At 38.3% G+C, this 24,335-nt stretch overlaps 1 protein-coding gene across 4 annotated transcripts in view; it reads right to left on the reverse strand.

The window, feature by feature from the left end:
* Positions 1 to 24,335, reverse strand: part of LOC143041739 (WD repeat-containing protein 46-like) — a 115,095-nt gene that overhangs the window by 83,206 nt on the left and 7,554 nt on the right. For all 4 annotated transcript variants that reach the window (XM_076213749.1, XM_076213750.1, XM_076213748.1 and 1 more), the window contains exons 3-4: positions 12,420 to 12,525; positions 11,810 to 11,945 (exon numbers count right to left, since the gene is read on the reverse strand). In XM_076213749.1, coding sequence (XP_076069864.1) covers positions 11,810 to 11,945; positions 12,420 to 12,525 — 242 coding nt within the window. The remainder of the gene's footprint in view (positions 1 to 11,809; positions 11,946 to 12,419; positions 12,526 to 24,335) is intronic.

Raw genomic sequence — 24,335 nt, forward strand, 5'->3', positions numbered from 1 at the left:
TATTCTTGTATGGTGCTTGCATACTATTGTTTCATCCAATTTGTTCCAGACATCCACCACTCTGTGTGGAAAGCTGTTTTTTTTCCAGATTTTTTCTATAACTGTCCTTTTTTTTAGTTTCTTTTCATGTCCCCTTGTTTTTCTTCTATCCCACTTTAATAGGTCTTCTCTCTCAAGGACTTCCTTGCCTTTCATGATTCTGTAAATGGCCAATAGATTGCCTCTTTCTCTTCTTTGTTCCAGGGTTGGAAGCTCCAGTTTGGACAATCTTTGCGTATATGTCAATTTTGAAAGTGTTGGGGCCATCTTTGTCATTCCTCTTTGGATTCTTTCTATATACATACATATATCAAAGGCTTTTTCCCCCTTACAAGGGGCATAAAACAAAGGCATAAAAACCAATCCAACCAATTCCATCCCTAACATACTCCACTCCCCTCCACCCTCTTATCTTGGCACCTCCTGGAAGACATGTCAGTGATTGCACGCACTAAACAACAGCACCAAAAACACAGCGAAAACACCACAAACACAGCTAATTAACGTCCGTTAATGAGAGGTCTCACTGTATCTAGCCCACTATCCTGGGTCAGAAACAGGGTCGCAAGACACAGCACATCTATGGCAAGGCTACTTCATTAAATTGGCGACCTCCTTCTCCATCCCCTCATGCAGAAAAGGAGATGGGGAGAAATCCCTTCGGGCTGCATCAATTTATTTCTCACACACACTCCCTCACCCCCTATCCTCTACTCATTCCCCCTCATGCATCACAGCATCATCTATACACAACCCCTCTCCATTCACCCCTATCTTCTGTCCTCTCCCGTCCTTTCTCAACAGACCTTCCCCTCTTTCCCAATGCCCCTTTTACCCCATCTATCCATCTCATCACTCCTTCCACCTCTGCCTTCCACACCTCTTTTACTAGTCTTTCTTCATTCACTCTTTCCATGTGTCCTAACCATCCCAATACTCTTTCATCATCCCTACCTCCCAACTTCCTTTTCACCCCTGTTCTCCTCCTCACCTCCTCATTTCTCACTCTATCCAGCCTAGTGACGCCTACCATACTCCTCAGGGACCTCATCTCAAACACACTCAAACTCCTCTCTTACATTCCATGTTTCTGCCCCATACAGTGCTGATAAGACTAAGATTGGAGTACATTGCGACATTATGGACATCCAGTACAAAAAAGAATATAAAGAAGTTAGAAAGAATCCAAAGAGCAACGACAAAGATGGCACCAACACTGTATTGACATACGAACAAAGATTATCCAAACTGGATGAGTAAGGAAAAATGGAGGAGAAATAGGGAGGGATGAAGTGAAAGCAGCTGTTAAGATGATGAGAGCAGGTAAGGCACCTGGGTTGGATGTATGCCATGCACAATGTCTGAAGAAAGGAGGTACAGTTATGGTGGACTGGCTGGTGAGGTTATTTAATGTTTGTTTAAGAGATGGTAGAGTGCTGGAGGTCTGGAGGAGTGCCTGTATAGTTCCGTTTTACAAGGGAAAGGGGGACAAGTGTGAGTTTAGTAGTTTCAGAGGGATTAGCTTGTTCAGTGTAGTTGGGAAAGCTTATGGGAGGGTCTTGAATGAGAGGATTAGGAGAGGAACAGAGGGAGTAATTGGTGAGGAACAGTGTGGGTTTAGGACAGGTAGGGGTGGTGTAGATCAGATTTTTGTGGTAAGACAGATATGTGAGAAAGCTATAGGAAAAGGTAAGGATGTTTTTTGGGCTTTTATGGAAAGATTAGTAAAAGATTAGTAAAAGAAGATTAGTAAAAGAAGTGTGGAAGGTGGAGGTGGAAGGAGTGAATATGAGGAGGCGTCCTAGGATGAGATGGATGGATGGGGTGAAAGGGGCATTACAAAAGAGAGGAATGTCTGTGGAGGAAGGACGGGAGAAGACAGAAGATAGGGGTGAATGGAGAAGGGTTGTGTATAGATGAGGCTGTGATGCATGAGGGGGAGTGGGTGGGGGATGGGGGGTGAGGAAGTATGTATGAAAAAAAAAAAAAAAAAATTGACACAGCCCATAGGGATTTCTCCCCACCTTCTCCTTTTCTGCATGAGGGGACAGAGAGGGGGGGTCGCCGAATTTATGAAGCGGCCTTGCTGTGGATGTGCTGTGTCTTGCAACACTGCTTCTGACCCAGGGCAGTGGACAGGATGCAGGGATGACCCATCATCCAGGAGGTGCCAAGATAGGAGAGAGGGAGGAGGGTGGAGGGGAGTGGAATATATGGGAAATGAAATGGGTGGGAGTGATTTCTATGCCTTTTTCTTTTTGGCTACCCCCCGTGTAAGGGGGAAAAAGCCTTTGGTATATGTATGTATGTATGGATCTGGAAAAGGCTTACGACAGGGTAGACAGGAAGGCACTGTGGGAGGTACTGCAGATATATGGGATAGGAAGAAAGCTGTTAAGAGCAGTCAAGAGTTTTTACGAGAGTAGTAGAGCTTGTGTTAGGATTAGAAATGGAGAGAGTGAATGGTTTGAGGTAAAGGTGGGACTTCATCACGGATGTGTTATGTCACCCTGGCTGTTCAATCTTTACATGGATGGGGTGGTGCAAGAAACAGACATCTGGGAATGGAGGCTAGGAGGAAGTTATATGAAGGAGTGATTGTGCCAACAGCAATGTACAGGGCAGAGACATGGAACATGAGAGATGAATAGAGGAGTTTCAATGTGTTTGAGATGAAATGTCTGAGAAGTATGATAGGGGTTACTAGGCTAGATAGTGTGAGAAATGAGGAGGTGAGGAGGAGAACAGGGGTGGAAAGGGAGCTGGGAGATAGGGTTGATGAAAGAGTATTGGGATGGTTTGGACACATGGGAAGAATGAGTGGGTGAATATGAGGGGGGATGAGATGGATGGATGGGGTGAAAAGGGCATTACAAAAGAGAGGAATATCTTTGGAGGAAGGATGGGAGAGGACAGAAGATAGGGGTGAATGGAAAGGGATTGTGTATGGATGATGCTGTGATCCATGAGGGGGAGTGAGTGGGGGATGGGGGGTGAGGAAGTATGTATGAGAAAAAAATCTGACGCAGCCCAAAGGGATTTCTCCCAGTCTTCTCCTTTTCTGCATGGGGGGACGGAGAGGGGGGTTGCCGAATTTCTGAAGCGGCCTTGCTGTGGATGTGCTGTGTCTTGCGACACTGCTTCTGACCCAGGGCAGTGGACAGGATGCAGGGATGACCCGTCATCCAGGAGGTCCCAAGATAAGAGGGAGGGAGGAGGGTGGAGAGGAGTGGAATATATAGGAAATGGAATGGGTGGGAGTGTTTTCTATGCCTTTTTCTTTTTTGGCTACCCCCCCCATGTAAGGGGGAAAAAGCTTTTGGTATGTGTATGTATGTATGTATGGAACTACCAACCATGGAATAAAGAGAAAGAGGAGATCTACTCACCATTTACAGAATTATGAAAGGGATGGAGTCCTCGACAGAGAAGATTTATTAAAGGGGGATAAAAAAGAGTACATGAAAAGAAACTCAAAAAGGATAGTTATAGAAGAGATTTGAAGAAGAATAGTTTCCCACACAAATTAGAAGAGAAAAGTGTGTACAAAAACTATAAAAGAACATAAGAACAAACTTGATGCTGAAAGATACAAGGACGGGTCACTACTAGCATAGCTCTCTTCCCATTTAATACATACATTCATATACCAAAGGCTCTTCCCCCTTAAACAGGGGGTAGTCAATAAGAAAAAGGCATAGAAATCACTCCCACCCATTCCATCTCCTACATATTCCACTCCCTTCCACCCTCCTCCCTCCCTCTCATCTCCTGGATGATGGGTCATCCCTGCATCCTGTCCACTGCCCTGGGTCAGAAGCAGTGTCGCAAAACACAACACCTCTACACCAAGGCCGCTTCATTAATTCGGCGACCCCCCATCCCTGTTCCCTCATGCAGAAAAGGAGAAGACAAGGAGAAATCCCCTCGGTCTGCATCAAATTATTTCTCATACTGACTTCCTCACCCCCCCATCCCCCACCCACTCCCACTTTATGTATCACAGCCTCATCCATACACAACCCCTCTCCATTCACCCCTATCTTCTTTCCTCTCCCATCCTTCCTCAACAGACATTCCTCTGTTTTGTAATGCCCCTTTTACCCCATCCATCCATATCATCCTAGGATGCCCCCTCATATTCACTCTTTCCACCTCTGCCTTCCACATCTCTTTTACTAATCTTTCTTCACTCATTCTTTCCATGTGTCCAAATCACCCTAAAACTCTTTCATCAACCCTATCTCCCATCTCCCTTTCCACCCCTGTTCTCCTCCTCCCCTCCTTATTTCTCACTCTATCTACCCTAGTAACATCTATCATATTTCTCAGACATTTCATCTCAAACACATTCAAACTCCTTCTCTCTTCCTCTCTCATGTTCCATGTTTCTCCCATGTACAGTGCTGTTGGCACAATCACTCCTCCATATAACCTCCTCTTAGCCTCCATTCCCAGATGTCTATTTTTCATTATACTTTTTAATCCACCAAGGCATTTACTCGCTTCTCTCAATCTACATTCTACCTCCTCCCTCACTCCTCCCTTTCCTGTCACATTCTCACCCAAGTATCTAACACTATCCACTTCCTCCAGTCTTTCACCCTTAATGCTCACTTCCAGTCTGCTGTCACTCTCTCCCCTTGTACATCTCATCACCTTACTTTTGCCCACATTTATTCTCAGTTTCCTTCTTTCACATACTTTTTCAAACTCTGCCACTAACTTCCTCAATCCCTCCTCTGATCCTGCTACAAGGGTCAGCAAAAAACAACTGGCTTATTTCCCTCTTTTTTCCATTTTCTTTAACCATCTCCAACCCCTGACCCACCACCTTTTCATTCACCTCTCGCACCACCCCATCCATGTATAGATTGAACAGCCAGGCGACATAACACATCACTGACGAAATCCCACCTTTACCTCAAACAATTCACTCTCTCCATTTCTAATCCTAACACAAGCTCTACTACTCTCATAAAAACTCTTGTTTCTTTTGCATTTTCCTGCATCTGTTGTTGTACTATTTCTTTAAAATCTATTTCTTTGTTTTCTTTATTTTCATTCTTTTTCTTAATCTTCTACAAATTTTCCTCACCTAAGTTTTCTTCAATTCTTTCAGACATTGCCTGTATTTTGTGATTTACCTCTTTTTTTTAAGCTTTCACTATTGATTTTCATCTTTTCATTTTCACATTTAACCTCCATTATATATAATTTTTTTAATCCCTTTCTCTATCCTTCACTCCCTCCCACTCCTCCTTTAGCTTCCTCTTGTACTCCTTCTCCTTTTCCTCTTCGTTTAAAGAGTTCACTCTAGGCACCTCCATACCTTTTGTCCCTTTCCTCTTCCTCCACTCTCAACTTACCTTCCACCAGAAAATGATCTGATATTCCCCCACCCTCTCCCCTTAGCACATGTACATCCTTAACTCTTCCTATCATAATCCTATTTACCACTACATAGTCCATTAAAGCTCTATCTACCACCTTTCCCATGTGTACTTATGCTTGACTTTCTTCCGAAATACTGTATTTGCTATCATCAACTCTCTTTCTAGACACATTTCCACCATCAACTCTCCACTACGATTCTTTCCTGGAACTCCACATTTCCCAACCACTCCATCAATTGGCTCCTTTCCTACCCTAGCATTAAGATCTCCCAGTATTATTACATTTACACTTCTCCCTAAACCCTCTATGCACTCATTTAAATCTATCCAAAAGGCCTCCCTTTCTTCTACATTCTGTGGAGGAGGAATGGGGATGGTTCAAGGAGGGAGTCACAAAGTGTGCAAAGATGGTGTGTGGAACAAGAAGGACAGGAGGAAATAGGAAGGGTAGTGAATGGTGGGATGAGGAATTGAAGAAGGTTGTAGAAGAGAAGAAGCGAGCTTACACAGATTGGTTACAAAATAGGACGAGGGAGTCATATGAGACATACAGGGAAAAGAAGAGAAGTAAAGAAAAAGGTAAAGGAGGCAAAGAGGAGAGCAGATGTAAAATGGGGTAAGAGTATGACAGAAAATTTTGAAAGTAATAAAAAGATGTTTTGGAAAGAAATTAAAAGAGGAAGAGGAGGCGAATCAAGTAGAGAAGAAAAGGTAAAAGGTGCAGATGGAGAGATGATAATGGAGGAGAAGGCAGTAAGGGGAAGATGAGCAGAATATTTTAGGGAGTTGCTTAATGTGAAGGAGGAGAGGGAGGGAAAGATAGCTGCAGTGGGAAATGCTAAGAAAATGACCGTAATGAGTGAGGAAAATGGAGGAGAAATAAGGAAGGATGAGATGAAGGCAGCAGTTAAGATGATGAAAGCAGGTAAGCCACCTGGTCTGGATGGATGCCATGCAGAATGTCTTAAAAAAGGAGGTATAGTGATGGTGGACTGGCTGGTGAGGTTATTTAATGTTTGCTGGAGAGAGGGTAGAGTGCCAGAGGACTGGAGGAGTGCTTGTATAGTTCCACTTTACAAGGGAAAGGGGGACAAGTGTGTCTGTAGCAGTTTCAGAGGGATTAGCTTGTTAAGTGTAGTTGGGAAGGCTTATGGGAGGATCTTGATTGAGAGGATTAGGAGAGGAACAGAGGGAGTAATTGGTGAGGAACAGTGTGGGTTTAGGACAGGTAGAGGTTGTGTAGATCAGATTTTAGTGGTAAGACAGATATGTGAGAAAGCTATAGGAAAGGGGAAGGATGTTTTCTGGGCCTTTATGGATCTGGAAAAGGCTTACGACAGGATAGACAGAAAGGCACTGTGGGAGGTTATGCGGATATATGGGATAGGAGGAAAGCTTCTCGGAGCTGTCAAGAGTTTTTATGAGAGTAGTAGAGCTTGTGTCAGGATTAGAAATGGAGAGAGTGAGTGGTTTGAGGTAAAGGTGGGACTTCGTCAGGGATGCGTTATGTCACCCTGGCTGTTCAACTTATACAGACGCTCCTCTACTTACGTTCATTCGTTTTACGTTTTTTCGATTTTACATTTGAACTGACTGTAAAAAAAAAATGGTAAATTTTTTTTGAGTGAATTTTTTAGTTTAGCGCGCTCTCCATAGTTCAAACGATACTTACGCATGATGCTGCGTCCATTGTTTACATGATACAAACGACAGACTGAACGTGCCTTGCCTCCTCCTCCACCACCATCTCAATTTATGTTGCTTGAATTTAATATATTTGAAATTAATGTTACATTAAACTCGCACTTATCCGAACGCATTTTAACCGAATAATCGCATTAACCGAATATTTTCTCAATACGGTAGCCATCACTTCAACCGAATGTATTTGGATCTCAACCGAGCATTCAAACACCCCGCCGCCTCTTCCGCCACCCGCAAGCTTCACTAAGTGCTCACACGGTGGCAGCACACTCCATGTTTACACCTAATCGGCTGTATATACTCTATAGAATATGTTTATGAACTATTATAAGCATTTCCATGTGTATGTTAAGTTTACAGGTATATTGCATACATTACCACATAAAAATCTACGGGAATGAAACATACAAAGTCGGATTAACAGAACATTTCGGTTAATCGGACATTTCTAATCCCCCTTGGAGTTCGGATAAGTGGAAGTTTACTGTATTTTACAAAGTTATGTGTATAATTAATTATTTAGGGGTGTTTTATAAGATACGGTAATAGAATTTACGGATGTATAGTACAGTAACAACTTACGTTCATTTTCAACTTACGTTCGGCCGTTCGGAACACAGCTAAAACGTAAGTTGAGGAGCGTCTGTACATGGATGGGGTGGTGCGAGAGGTGAATGCAAGGGTAGTGGGTCAGGGATTGGAGATGGTTAAAGAAAATGGACAAAAGTGGGAGGTGAGCCAGCTGTTGTTTGCGGACGACACTGCGCTTGTGGCAGGTTCGGAGGAGGGATTGAGGAAGTTGGTGACAGAGTTTGGGAGAGTGTGTGATAGAAGAAAGCTGAAGATAAATGTGGGTAAAAGTAAGGTGATGAGATGTACAAGGGGTGAAAGTGGCAGTAATCTGGAAGTGAGCATTATGGGAGAGCAACTGGAGGAAGTGGATAGTTTTAGATACTTGGGTGCAAATGTGGCAGGAAAAGGTGGAGTGAAGGTGGAGGTAGAATGTAGATTGAGAGAAGCGAGTAAATGCCTTGGTGGTTTAAAAAGTGTAATGAGGAATAGAAATTTGGGAATGGATGCTAAGAGGAGACTGTATGAAGGAGTGATTGTGCCAACAGCACTGTGTGGAGCAGAAACATGGAACATAAGAGAGGTAGAGAGAAGGAACTTGAATGTGTTTGATATGACGTGTCTGAGAAGTATGATGGGGGTTACTAGGCTTGATAGAGTGAGAAATGAGGAGGTGAAGAGGAGAACAGGGGTGGAAAGGGAGTTGGGAGATAGGGTTGATGAAAGAGTATTAGGATGGTTTGGACACATGGAAAGAATGAGTGAAGAAAGACTAGTAAAGGAGGTATGGAAGGCAGACGTGGAGGGAGTGAACATGAGGGGACGTCCTAGGATGAGATGGATGGATGGGGTGAAGAGGGCTTTGGGGAAGAGGGGAATGTCTGTTGAGGAAGGACGGGAGAGGACAGAAGACAGGGGTGAATGGAGAATGGTTGTACATGGAAAATGTTGTGATGCATGAGGTGGAATGGACGGGGGAATGGGGGGGTGAGGTAGTGTGTGTGAGCAAAAATTTTGATGCAGCCCAAAAGGATTTCTCCCCATCCTCTCCTCTATATGGGGGGACGGAGAGGGGGGTCGCCGATTTAATGAAGCGGCCTTGCTATGGATGTGCTGTGTCCTGCGACACTGCTTCTGACCCAGGGCAGTGGACAGGGTGCAGGGATGACCCGTCATCTAGGAGGTGCTAAGATGGGAGGGAGGGTGGAGGGGTGTGGAGTGTTTTCGGGGATGGAATGGGTGGGAATGATTTTATGCCTTGTCCTTTTTGGCTACCTCCCTGGTAAGGGGGAAAAAGCTTTGGTATATGTATGTATGTATGTTAATCCCTTTAGCTCTTTATTTAGTTTGAAATTTATTTTCTTTAGTTCACATATCTCGTTAGCTTCAAAAAGACCTTTTGTTAAATCCACAATCTCCTTCCTTAGTTCTATGAATTCTTTCTCCCATAATTTTCTATTAATACTCATCTCCCTTTCCATGTCTGAGCTTCAACTCAATTTTTTTCTTTCGTACTTACCAAAACCAGAAAAGGTGTCTTTGTTATAAAATCTAATCATCCCTTTTGGTGTCTCCAGGCTTCTGTTTACATTAACTTTCAGTGTAGCCCCTTCAGAGGGCTCTGCGTTTGAGTAGACATTCAGCTCAAAATCATTGTTTTTATTTTTTTTCATTAGATCAATTTAACACTACAGAGAAATCATTTTGGGTAACCACAAGTGCTCCCTCTCCCATCCAATACAAACCATGCCTCTTGTTTTCCTTGCACTATTGAGAATTTTAATCTTATTCAGCAGCCTTCGAAGCTCTAGTTGAGAGGTGTTGACAGCTTGGAAGCTCGGAAGTGTTTGACATGAACTGTCTAAGAAGTATATCATCACCCTCCTAAAGAAATTGCCTAAGTAATTCTTCATCAATTTCTGGATTTTTTTTTTTTCTAATCAATTTTTCATTGCTCCTTGTGGTACAATTTCCAATGTGTTATTTAGTGTCTGAGTAGGTTAAAAGTACCTTAGGAGGAACATTACGTACATTTACAAAATAGATATATATATTTTTCCATTTCCTGAAAAGTTGGACAAATGACTTAGGCACTTTGTTTATGAGGCTGGCGAATGGTAAAGTTTACAAGGTTGGAAAGAGTGAGAAACGAGGTGAGGAGGTGAGTAGGAGAGCAGTGATGGAAAAGGAGCTGGCAGATGGAACTGATGAAAAATTATATGGATGGGTTGGACATATGAGTGAAGAAAGATTACCAAAAGAGGTGTGGAAAGCAGAGATGGATGGAGTACTTGAGGGGACAACTGAGGATGAGATGGATGGGTGGGGTGAAAGAGGCTTTCAGCAAGTGGGGAATGTCTTATTGAGCAAGGGAGAATGCAGAGGATTGGGGCAAGTGAAGGATGATTATGTATGAATGATATTTTGATGAAGCCTGAAGGGATTTCTCCCTATCTTCTCAATTTTCCACATGAGGGGATAGGAAGGGGAACCACCATGTAAGTGAAGCTGCCCTGCAGTGCATGTGTTGTGTCTTGCTACATTGCTTCCTACCCCGGCAGCGGGCAGGAGACAGGGATGACCCTTTATTCAAAAGGAGCTAAGATATACAGGAAACAAGGGTGTTCAAATGGGCGGGAATGGGTGCGTGCCTTTGACTTGACTACCTCACTTATAAGGGGGAAGAAGCCCTTGGTAAATAGATAGAATAGAGCTTGTGTTAGGATTGAGAATGATAAGTGAGAGTGGTTTGAGGAGAAGGTAGGGATGTGCCACAGCTGTGTAAGGTTAACATGGTTGTTCAATGTGTACATGGAAGGGATGGCATGGAAGGTAATTTGAGGGTGATGGGCTGGGTATTAGAGATGGTTAGTGAGAGTAGAGGTAAGTGGGAGGTGAAACAGTTGTTTGCTGATGACAATGCTTTTGGCTGGGTCAGGGGATGGTCTAAGGCAGTTAGTGATGGAATTTGGGAAGGCATGTGATAATAGGAAGCTGAAGGTAATTTTGGGTAAAAGTATAGTGAAAAGATGTACAAGGGATGAGAATGGCAGTGAGCTAGAGATGAGTCTGAAAGAGTGGCTTAAGGAGGAGGATAGTTTTAATTATTTTGGATCACATGGAACAAGGAATGGATAAGTGAGGGAAGCAAGTAAATGCCTAGTGGGAATGAAGTGTCATGTGAAGAAGTATGGTAGGAGTTATAAAGATGGATATAGTGAGAAATAAGATGAGAAGAGCAGAGGTGGAAAGGGAGCTGGCCCATAGGGTTGATAAAAGAATACTGTAAGGGTCTGAGCATATGAAAAGACTGAATGAAGAAAGACTAGCGCAACAAAAAAAAAAGAAAAAAAAAAAAAAGTGGAAGGCTGATGTGGATGGAGTGAACTTGGGGGAAGTTGTGGGTTCCCTGCAAGAGAGACCTGAAGCAATGCACTGATTCATTTATAATCTGGCTATTTTCTTTGTTGTAGTCCATGTATGTCTTTTTGTGGGTGGGTTTATTTTTCTCTGCAAAATCTATGGTGGGAAGATGTCAACCTTTGGGAAGTTATCAGAGAAGAGATAATGAATTTTGTGTTACCTGTGAATAAACTGAGGGTGAACACATTGTAATGTGAGGATATTGCTTCTTGGTTGTGTTAACCCTTTTCTATATTCCAAATCATAAAACTCATTTTCAGAGATAATCAAAGATAATGCTCTAGATTATTTATCTATACACCAAGGGTCGTTTTCCCCTTACCAGGGAGGTAGCCAAAGTCAAAAGGCATATATGCATGCTATCCCATTTCACTTCCATCCACCACCCTTTCCTCCCTCTCATCTTAACTCCTCATGGGTGACAGATCATCCCTGTATCTCACCCACTATCCTGAGTCAGAAGCAATGCAGCAAGACACAGCACATACACAGCAAGGCTGCTTCATTTAACTGGCAACCCCCCTTCTCCGCCCCCTCACACAGAAAAATAGCAGACTACCGCACTATAAATTTTACCCACATGTTCTTCAGTCTCAATTCCTTTCTACAGACCATATTTAAAGTTCCTGTAATAATTCTCCATAGAAATATAGTAATGTTTAAATAAAAGTACATACTTGTAAGGTCCAAATTCATGAAGTGTGAGGTCAAATGATTTAGCTGCTGTTGTGATATCAACAGCTTCTCGAATTTCCTGCTGAGTGATACGAGAAGAATAGGTCCCTTCCTCAGCTTCTAGATGACCACTTGATTCTATGGAATAAAGTACTCATAACTATATGACAAAAATATTTGTATACATGTACAACAGCCACCAGAATCAGGCATGGAGAAATGACACAGTTGAATAGATTTTTTTATGGGAGTAGGGTAGAAAAGATATCAAAATATCAAGATCAAAATTCTGATCAAGAATCAAAGATCATGGAAATAAAAAACAGTTAAATGAAGTAATCTCTCTTAATATAAACCAGAAAAATTATATGTAGCACTTAATAATTAAAGAAGAAACCATAAAGATATAAATTCAAGCTGTTTTGTGGTGTTTGCCAAACTACTATCCAGTCCATTTCAACTATTACCTTAAAATGGAATTGGAAAGTATCAAATCAAACTATTCCCCCCTTGTCTCTCTTGCAGAAGACCCTTGGCCTTCAGGTAACCAGCAATTGCCACTTATATACAGTATATGAAAAAATATATACATATCAATTACTTGCTTCATACCTGTCAAAAGAATTTCTGTTCGAGCCGTGTCCTTCTCTCCTGCTTTGATCATGGCTTCTTTCCTCTTCATTTTGTAACGCTTTACAGGGTTCTTAAATTTTTTCACCTGCAGGCCAAAAATAATCTAATTACTACTATGACAATTTTAATGTTAGGACTCCAAAGAAACCCATTACTAAGTGGAACTGTCTCAGCATGCTTTATACATACACATGTGATAAATGGAGAGTAAGAGACAGGACCCAATAAGTGCTGCTCCTTTCCTGTATACTACAATTAGGTAAACACACACACACACACACGATCGTCGAATTGACAGCGAAGATAGGAACTCTGGAAAAAACACAATTTTCGTGGATTTCAATGGGGGAGTACCTGTGTTGTATTAGTAGGGAAGGGGAAAGCTCGTGGTGTAGTGGGAAGGTGAAGAAAAAGAAGGGGAGGGATTATTGAGGAAAACAGAAGAAAATGAGGAAGGGGACAAATGGGCCCTGGATGCCAGAAGGAATGTAAGCAAGAGATGTGCAGACGACATAGGTGAGGTCGAATAAATCAGTAAAGGCATAAAAATTAGAAATATAGATAAGAGCAGCACAACAGAAAGTGGAGACAATTATTTCTATGGATTTAATGAGGGAGATGACAACTGCCCAGATTAGCAAGTCTACAGGAAAACCTAACAAAAATTAACAAATCATGGGAGCTTATGTTCAGTCAATTTGTGCTGATAACACAAAGAGTTGATAAATTGGAAGAACTAAAGAAGGAGAATCAAAACCTAAATAAAGAAATAGAAGAATTAAAAAGACAATTAAAAGAAGTAAAGGATGAGAATGAGGAATTAAAGAGGAATAATAAAGAGAATAAAGAGTCCATAGCAAAAGAGGTAAGTGGTTGGAAAAAGGTTCAGGAGAATAGCAAAACTGAATTTAGAGATATAGTGAAACAAAAGATGAAGGAACACACTAAGGACACAGTTATTAAAGTGATGAGAGAGAAGGAGAATATAGTAAGAGATTTAGCAGATAAAAAGAAATGTATAATTATATTAGGAATGGAAGAGATACATAATCCAAATAGGACTACAGGAGTAAGAGAAGAAAAAGAGTGAACAAGGTACTAAAAATATTTCAAGAAGGTGAACAGGAAATAGGGAAAGAAATTGAATATATAGACTAGGTAAATACAGTATAGACAAGACCAGACCAATTGAGATTAAATTCAGGTCACAAACGACAGCAGAGAATGTCTTATCAAAAACAGGAAAATAAGCAGAAAGTGATCAGTGCAAACAGGTATGGATAAAAATAGAGATGGACAAAGAGGAAAGAGAGGAAGAGAAAACAAAAAGAATTGAAGCTAAGGAAAAAAAAAACGAGAACAGAACAGAGACAGACAAAGAGAAATTCTATGGATGAGTAGTGGATATGAAAGTGAGGAAATGGTTCATAGGAGAAAAAATGGAAGGGAAACAGAAAACAGGATGGAGATAACAGAAAATTAAAAATGTCCTTCACAAATATGGATGTATTAATAACAGGCTTGAATGAACTGAATGGTTACCTGATGGAAAAATAACCCGACATAACGGGAATTGTGGAGAGAAAATTGAAAAGTCCATTACCACCAAACATGTAGGGCATGGTGTATATAATTATTTGATTAGAAACAGAGAAGTGAAACAAGGTGGTGGATTTATGCTCCTGACTAAGAAGGATATAAATATGAGGAATGTTACATATGGAAAGAATAGAGTGGAAATTGTTATGAGGGAAATAGAGGACAGGGAAAGAACAGGAAGTTTGTGGTAAATTATGTGCCTCCTAAAACAGCTTTGTGGGAAAAGAGAGAACACAAGAATATGTTAGAAGACACAAGGATAACACAAAATAAAATCATGGAAGATGGAGGCAGAATAGTTACAATGGGTGACTTTAATTGTAAAGAAATCTGTTGGGAAGAAATGACAGTGAAGGGTGTAGACGACCTATGGGGAAATGTACTTCTTGATTTGATTATAGAACATACAATGACACAATGAAGAAATACCATAGAGACTAGATCTAATAATCACATCTGATCCTGAAATAATGGAAAAGATTGAATATAAGACACCACTAATAAAAGTGACCACAAATTAGCAGAACTGGAGCTAAATGAAGAAAAATACATGAGAAAAAACGAACAATATAGAAAGGAAAGAATGATGTATGGGAAAAAAATCAAAAGATGAGAAAAAAATATATAAAAAAACAGACTGGAAAGGATATACAAGAGGAAACAACAGTAGAAATGGAAAATTTTGACAAAAATTTATAAAAGAGTGGAAAAGTATGTTCCAAGACAAAAACAAGAAAAAGGATATGTAGAATGTTGGTACAACTAAAGATGTAGAGAGTTAAAAGATAAACGGGATAAAGCTTGGACAAAATGGAGGAAAAACAAAAAACCTGAAAAATGGAAAATATATACTGATTATAGAAATGAATATGTACAAGTGCACAGTGAAGAAAAGAGAAAATACAAAAAGGATGTTATAGAAAAATGTAAAGAGCAACCAAAACTATTTTATAGATTTGTAAACAACAAATTGAAAAACAAATAAGAATTAGTGAAACTATGACAAGGAGGAATAGAATACACAGAGGAAATAGAAATGGCAGAAATTATGAACAAGCATTTTAAATCAGTGTTTACAAGGGAGAACATACAACTTAGAGATGTCGAGTGGGAGGAGAAAGTCCCCCCTATGAAAGAGATAGAAGTAACAAGGAAAGAAATAATGAATCACTTGAGTAATCTCAATGTTTGAAAATCACATGGACCAGATGAAATGGCAAACTGGACTAACAGACAAAAATGCATAGTCTAATAAGCAGTTCATTGAAAGAAGGAAAAGTTCCAGAAGATTGGAAAAGAGCAAATATAGTACCAATATATAAAGGGGGAAACAAGGAAGACCCTACTAACTATAGACTAGTCTCTCTTACAAGTACGGTAGCTAAAATTTGGGTAAAGCATTTGGAAAAAAATAATGTACTAAATCCGAGGCAGTTTGAATTTGGACAAGGAAGATCATGTATTTACCTAGTTGTAATATATGGGAGAGGAGCTATGACCGTGGTGACCCGTCTTTGTATCTCTCTGTATCAAGTTTTATCATAAAATCTTGTAGTGTTTGCACATACTGTTTTGTTGTCTAATTTGTTCCATGTATTTATCACTCTGTGTGAGAAACTCTTCCTTTTCAAGTATTTTCTATAACTGTCCTTTTTCAGTTTTTTTCCATGTCCTCTTGTTTTACCGTTGTCACACATTAATAGGTCGTTCCTGTCTAAAACTTCCATTCCTTTCATTATTCTGTAGATAGTTAGCAAATCTCCTCTTTCTCTTCTTTGTTCCAGAGTTGGTAGGTTCAATTTGGATAGTCTTTGCTCATATGTTAGTTCGGCGAGTGTCGGTGCTAGTTTTGTTGTCGCTCTTTGTAATCTTTCTAGTTTCTTAATATTCTTTTTGGTACTGGGTGTCCAAAGTGATGCTGCGTACTCGAGTTTTGGTCTTATTAGTGTAGTAAGTATTTTCCATATCATTTCTTCGTCCATATAGGTAAATGCCACTTTGATTGCTCTCAATAAGTTGTAGGTTTCTCCGAACATCTTGTTTATATGCTTATCTGGTTTCATGTCCTTTCCAATCATCACTCCAAGATCTTTTTCATAGTTTGTTTTATTTATTTTTTCTTCCCCAATTCAGTAATCTTTTGATATTCTAGTTTTACTCTTTCCAAATTCCATTATGCTGCATTTCTTAATATTGAATTTTACTTCCCATTTTTGAGTCCAATTCCATATTGTGTCCAGATCTTGTTGCAATGAGTTGCAGTCCTCTTCCGTTTTTACCTTCTTAAGTAATTTTGCATCATCTGCAAAAAAATATATATAGCACTCCACGCCTTCATTCATGTCATTAATGTATACAGCGAACATGATCGGTGCCAGTACTGATCCTTGCGGGACCCCGCTTTTTACTTCTTCCCAGTTGGAGAATTTTTCTCTAATTACAACTCTCATTTTCCTCCCAATCAGAAAGTCTTTCATCCATTCCAATAATTTTCCTCTGATGCCACCTTTTGACTCTATCTTATTTATTAGTTTCCTATGAGGTACCTTATCGAATGCCTTTTGCAGGTCCAGAAAAGCACAGTCTGCCCATCCATCTCTTTCTTCTATTATGTCTACTAATCTTGAGTAAAAGCAAATCAGATTTGTTGTACAGGATCTCCCTTGTCTAAATCCAAATTGATTTGGGTTCAGTATAGATTTTTCTTCCAGGTACTTAACCCATCTGTTTTTGATCACTCTTTCACAAATTTTTGCTATTGTGCTTGTTAGTGAGACCGGTCTGTAGTTAGATGGATCTTCCTTATCACCTCCCTTATAAATTGGTACAATGTTTGCTTTTTTCCAGTCCAATGGTACTTTTCCTTCTTTAATTGATGATTTAATTATATCATATATTTTGTCAGTTAATTCTTCCATGCATGTGTTCGTATTCAAGACTCATAGATGTAATACAAGAAAGAGATGGATGGGCTGATTGTGCATTTCTAGACCTGAAAAAAGCTTTTGATAAGGTGCCACATAAGAAATTAGATGAAAATGTGGTGTGTGCAAAAATGATACATGAATCTAAAAACAGGTTTGATAAAATGAGATATGAAGACGGGACACCACGAGCATAGCTCCCCTTCCTGTAAAATACAACTAGGTAAATACACACATTACACGAGCAGCAATTAAAGCAAGATGTATTGAAAACATGCTCCAGACCGCTAGCTAGTGATTCACCAACGGATAAATTTGGAACCAACCAACACCTACCTACTTGTTCACACAAAACGAGAAGGGAGATATGTAATTCAAGTATCTAACAATGTAACTGTCTTTGTATCTTTATTCTTTTTCATGATCAGTTACTAAAAATGGAAGGAAAAATGAAGGACATAGGGACAAGGAACCAGCAAAAAGATGCCTACACATGAGTACAATCGAGTCGTTGCTTGGGGTTATACAGAAAAGGACGTGCCTGAACAAGACATCAAAGACAAACCAAAGGTTTGAAAGGAATGTATTTTCGGAATTTGATAGGGATAATAATAATATGTATAGAGAACCCAGGTTTAAAAATATAATAAGAAATAGGGAAATCAACGAATTGTTAGATGAAATAATCAAACTTAAAAGTAAATGCATAAGTATATACAAAGAAGTAGCCCTATTAAAAAGGCCAATGAAAAAAATAACAGGGAAATAGATGAGTTGAAAATGGAACAAATTAGGATAAAGGGAGAAAATGAAAGATTGAAAAATGAAGATATGAATAGGAATGAGGCATTAAAGAAAGAGCTGAAGGATCAAATGCAGGCAATGATCGAGAAAGTGGAAGAAAATATGAAAGAAAATTACTTCCAAGAAATAATGAAACAGTGGAAAGTAGAACAGGAAAGCAAAAATTATCTTTTAAAGAAATAGTGGAACAGCAGGTCAAGGAGAATGCTACAGAAATGGTAATCCAAGTGATTAAAGAGAAAGGTAATTTGGTTAGGGACACAGTGGACAAAAAAAGATGCATTGTAATCTATGGCATCAAAGAAAAGCATAATGTTCCTAGATATCAGAGAAAAAGAGGAAAAAGAGATTGCTAAAGAAATTCTGAGATTCAAGAGGAGGGACAAAGTTTAGATAAAGAAACTGAAACATAGAGAATAGGTAGATACTCAAAAGAAAAAATATAGGCCACTAAAAGTAAAATTTAGGTCACAAATTAGGAAATGGAATGGGTGGGAGTAGTTTCTATGCCTTTTTCTTTTTGGCTACCCCCCATGTAGGGGGAAAAAGCCTTTGATATATGTATGTACAAATTATTGCAGAGGAAGTACTATCTAGAACAACAAAACTAGCAAGCAGTGAACAACACAAAAATGTATGGATAAAGAAAGAAATGAGCAATGAAGAAAAAGAAATGGAACTTAGAAATGAAGCAAATGAAAAAAAAAAAGACTGAAAAGAATGATTTTTGTTTTCTTTTCTTTTTTGATAGAAGAACTGGGGCTGAGAAAATGGTATATCAGGAAAAAGGAAACAAAGTAGACAGAAAAAGACAACAAATAAAAAAAATTAAAGGTAACCTATACCAACATAGATGGAATGATTTCAGGATTGAATGAACTAAATGACTATCTGGCATTAGAAAAACCAGACATAATGGGAATAGTAGAAACTAAATTAAAAAGTAATCTACCACCAAATACTGTGGGACAAGGTCTATACAACTGTTGGACGAAGAATAGAAAGGAAAAACAGGGTGGGGAAGTATCATTTTTGACTAGGAAAGACTTAAATGTGACAAAAATAACAGAGGGAAAAAACAATATAGAATCACTTATGATGAAAGTTGAAAGCAAGCACATGAAAAGTAGAAAATTTATAGTAGTGTATGTGCCCCCCAAAACACAGTCCTGTACAAAAAGCAATCATTCCAAACTGTTGGAAGATACTAAGTCTGAACCAACTGATATACTGAAGGAAAGAGGAAATATAGTAATTATGGGTGATTTTAGTTCAAAATATGTTGGGAAGAAATGACATCTGGGGCAACATGCTGTTCGATATGACCATGACTCAGTGGATAAAGGAAAATACCAGATACAAAAACAATAAGAAACCATCAAGACTGGATTTAATACTTACGTCAGAACCTGAAATTGTGGACAGAATAGATTACAGAACACCAATAGTAAAATGTGACCATGTACTAATACAATTCGAGCTAAAAGAACAAATAGACCTAAGAAGAAATGAGAAACATAGAATAGGAAGACCAATGTACAACAAAACTAATTTCGAGAAACTTAAAAAAAAAATTCATAATGCAAACTGGGAAAAATTCCTAAAGGAAGAAACAAGGATGGAAGAGAAATGGAATATACAAAAAGAAATTTATAATGAGGGAGTGAATAAATATGTACCACAACAAAAGCAAGAAAGAGCATACATAAAAAACTGGTACAACAAAAAATGTAGTGAAGGTAAGTCTAAAAGAGACAAAGCTTGGAAAAAATAGGAAAAAAAAAAGAGCAAATGGCAAATATACATCAAACTAAGAAATGATTATGTAAAAATATGCAGAGATGAAAAGAGAAACTATGAAAAAGAAATAATAGAAAAATGCAAGGAACCTAAACTATTTTACAGGTATGTAAATGGTAAACTAAATAACAAACAAGAAATAGAAAAGCTGCACCAGGGAAACTATGAATATACAGAACAACAAGAAATGGCAGAAATTATGAGCAATAATTTCAAATCGGTATTCACAATTGAGAGCTCACCTAACTGTGAGCGAATAGACAGAAATCCTCCCCCAATGAAGGAAATAACTGTAATTCAGAAGGAAATCAGTGACCAAATAAAAAACCTTGATGTCAGAAAATCGCATGGTCCAGAGGGAATTGCAAATTGGATACTAAAAGAATGCATAAAGGAGTTAACAGATAAAATATACAATATAATCAAATGCTCCCTCAAAGAAGGAAAGGTACCACAAAATGCAAATATTGTACCAATATATAGAGGAGGAAACAAGGAAAATCCAACTAAATACAGACCGGTCTCCCTTACAAGCACAATAGCAAAAATGTGAAAAAGTTATCAAAAGTAGATGGAAGAAAAAACCATACTGAATCCAAATCAATTTGGATTTAGACAAGGAAGATTGTGTACAACAAACCTGATCTGCTTCTATTCAAGACTAATAGAAATAATACAAGAGAGGGATGGATGGGCAGACTGTGCCTATCCAGACCTACAAAAAGCATTTGATAAGGTACCACACAAGAAATTAACAAGAAAAATAGAATCAATAGGTGGCATCAGAGGAAAATCATTGGAGTGGATGGAAGACTTCCTGACTGGGAGAAAAATGAGGGTAGTAATTATAGATAAATACTCGAAACGGGAAATGATAAGTGGTGTCCCGCAAGGTTTGGTGATGGCTCCAATCGTGTTTGCCATATATATAAATGACATGGATGAAGGAGTAGAGTGTTATATGAATTTCTTTGCAGATGACACAAAAATACTAAAGAAAGTAAGAACAGAGGAGGATTGTGAATCATTACAGTCAAACCTGGACAAAATCTAGAAATGGACTCAAAAATGAGAAGTGAACTTCAATATCAAGAAATGTAGTATAATGAAGTTTGGAAAAAGTAAAAACAGAATATCAAATAATTATAAAATTGGTGAAGAAGTCAAAAAAGTGAACTCGGAAAGAGACCTTGGAGTAATAATCAGCAAAGACATGACACCGGACAAAGATATCAACAAAATAGTCGGAGAAACCTTCAACCAATTAAGGTCAATGAAAGTGGCATTTGACTATTTGGATGAAGAAATTATTTTTAAAAAATACTAGTTACATTAATAAGACCAAAATGGAATATGCAGCAACATTATGGACACCCAGTACTAAAAAAGAATATAAAGAAATTAGAAAGAATACAAAGAGCAACAACAAAGTTGGCACCAGCTCTTTCCAAATAAACAAAGATTATCCAAATTGGAATTACCAACACCAGAGCAGAGAAGAGAAAGAGGAGATCTATCTATAAAATCATGAAAGGAATGGAAATTCTTGATAGGAATGATTTACTAAAATGAGACAATGGAAAAACAAGAGGACACAAAAAGAAACTCAAAAAAGGATAATTATAGATCTGAAAAAAAAAGTTTCCCACACAGAGTGCTGGATACTTGGAATAATTTTGATAAAGAAACAGTGTGTGCAAACACTTTTCAAGATTTTAAGAAAAACCTCAATGCTGAAAGATACAAAGATGGGTCACCACGAGCATAGCTCCTTTCCCGTATATTACAACTAGGTAAATACACACACACCAGATATAGAAACAATGAAGAACTGTTAAGACTAGACCTATTATTCACATCTAAGCCTGAAATCGTGGACAAAATGAATTATAAGACACCAATTGGGAAGAGTGACCACGCACTAAAAGAGTTCAAACTTAAATAACAAAATGTAAGAAGAAATGAGAAACACAGAGAAGGAAGATTAATATACAACAAAACGGACTTTGCAAAACTTAGAAAAAAAATTCAAAATACAAACTGGGAAAAATTTTCAAATGAAGAAACAAAGATGGAAGAGTGGTACATATTTAAAGAAAAATATAAGAGGGGAACAGATAAACATGTACCAAAGAAGAAACAAAAAAGGGGTTTACATAAAATGTTGATATAACAAAAAGTGTAGTGACATTAAAGACAGAAGAGACAAAGCCTGGAAAAAATGGAAAAAAGACAAAAAAAATTACCGAATGGCAAACATACATCAAACTGAGAAATGAATATGTGGATATACACAGGGAGAAAAAAAGAAACTACAAAAAAAGATATAATAGATAAATGCAAGGACCAACCTAACCTATCTTACATATATGTAAATTATAAACTAAAATACACACACGAAAAAATGAAACTGTGTGAAGGAAATAAAGAATATATAGATGATGTAGAAATGGCTAAAGTAATGACCAGGCATTTTAGGTCTGTATTTACAATTGAAAGCTCACAAATTTGGGATGAAGGACAACAAGGGAGATCTCCCAAAATGAAAGAAATAATGGTGATAAAGAAAGAGATAAGGGACCAAATAAAAAACCTTGATGTTAGAAAATCAAACAGGCCTGATGGAATTGTAAACTGGACATAATACACAAGATAATTGACTTCTCACTCAAAGAAGAAAAGGTACCATAAGATTAGAAAAATGCAAATATTGTACCAATATACAAAGGAGACAAAGAAAATCCAACAAACTATAAACTGGTATCCCTTACAAGCACAATAGCAAAAAAGTTATTAAAAATAAATGGATTAAACACTTGGAAGAGAACAATATACTAATTCCTAAACAATCTGGTTTTACTCATGATTAATAGAAATAATACAAGAAAGAGACAGATGGGCATATTGTGCTTTCTTGGATTTACAAAAGGCTTTTGACAAAGTACCACACAAAAAGCTATTATTATTTTTTTTTAATAATAGGTAGAATACAAGGAATATTATTGGAATGGATGAAAGATTTCTTGAACAAAAGAAAAATGGGGTTGGTACTTAGAGACAAGAACTCAAATTGGGAAGATATGATAAGCAGAGTCCCCCAAGGGTCAGTATTGGCTCAAAAAAATGTTTGCTATTTAAATAAATGATATGGATGAAGGCATGGAATGTTATATGAACTTCCTTGCAGATGATGCGAAACTATTGAAGAGAGTAAGTAGAGGAATACTGCAAATCTTTTCAAGAAGACTTGGACAAAGTCTGGAAATGGAGTCAAAAAAGTGAAGTGAACCTCAACATTAAGAAATATAGTATAATGGAATTTGGTAAAAGCAAAAATAGAATCTTGGGTCAATATAAAATTGGTACAAAGTTAAAAAAGTAAACTCTGAAAGGGACCTAGGAGCAACTATCTCAAATGACATGACACCAGACAAACATGTCAACAAATTAGTTGAAGAAACTTTTAACTTATTAAGATCAATGAAAGTAGCCTTTGATTACACGGATGAAGAAATGGTAAAGAAAATACTAGTTACACTGATAAGACCAAAATTGGAATATGTAGCATCACTAAGGACACCTAGTAAAAAAAAAATAATAATAATAATAACACTAAAAAAAAAATAAAAAAATTGGAAAGAATTCAAAGAGCAATGACAAAGATGGCACCAACACTTTGCAATTTGACATACAAAGATTGGATAAACTAAATTTAACAAACCTGGAACAAAGAACAGAAAGAGGTGATTTGATAACCATTATAGTATTATGAAAGGGATGGAAATTCTTGATAGGGATGACCTACTAAAATGGGACAGAAGGAATACAAGAGGAGATGAGAAGAAACTTAAGAAAGACAGGTACAGAAGACATCTGAAAAAGAATAGTTTCCCACACAGAGTGATAGATATCTGGAACAAACTGAAAGAGGAAACAGTGAGTGCTAAAATTATACATGACTTTAAGAAAAAACTGGATGTGGAAAGATACAATAGCAGACCACTACATGCATAGCTCTTCCCACAAAATACAACTAGGTAAATACACACACACAAACCTGACCCTTGAAATTTGTGGGGGTTAAAGGGCATACAATCATTGCTAAGCCAAGCTTATACACAAAGAAATAATCACCTGAAGGCATATTAATAAATTTCAATACCTCTAATGCCAAAACCATCAAAAACACTCCCAATTGAACACAAAATAACCAATGAAAAAAATATGAATGAAGAACTCGAGAATGTTGGGTGTATGATGGCAGGGTAAATAATGAAAAAACATATACACACACACACAATGAGCTTTTCCCCGCTTACAAGGGAGGTAGCCAAAGTCAAATGACATAAATTCACTCCTACCCATTTCATCCCCACCCACTCCACTACCATTCACTATCCCTTCCTCCCCCTTTTCTTGGCTCCTCCTGGATGAGGGTTCATCCCTGTATCTCCCCCATTGCCCTGGGTCAGAAGCAATGCAGCAAGATACAGCACATCAACAGCAAGGCCACTTCATTTAATCAGTGACTCCCCCTCTCCATCCCCCTCATGCAGAATACGAGAAGATAGGGAGAAATTCCTTCAGGCTGTGTCAAAATATCATTCACGCATAACAATTCCCTAAGCCCCCATCCCCTACCCACTCCATGCATCACAGCATCATTCATACACAACCATTCTCCACTCACCCCTATCTTCTGTCTTTTCCCTTCTTCAATAGACATCCCCCTCTTTCTCAATGCCCCTTTTACTCCCATCCATCCATC

Source organism: Oratosquilla oratoria, chromosome 32 (genome assembly GCF_046742065.1).
Source record: "Oratosquilla oratoria isolate Oo_2021 chromosome 32, ASM4674206v1, whole genome shotgun sequence".
In the NCBI taxonomy this organism is placed as follows: Eukaryota; Metazoa; Arthropoda; class Malacostraca; order Stomatopoda; family Squillidae; genus Oratosquilla; species Oratosquilla oratoria.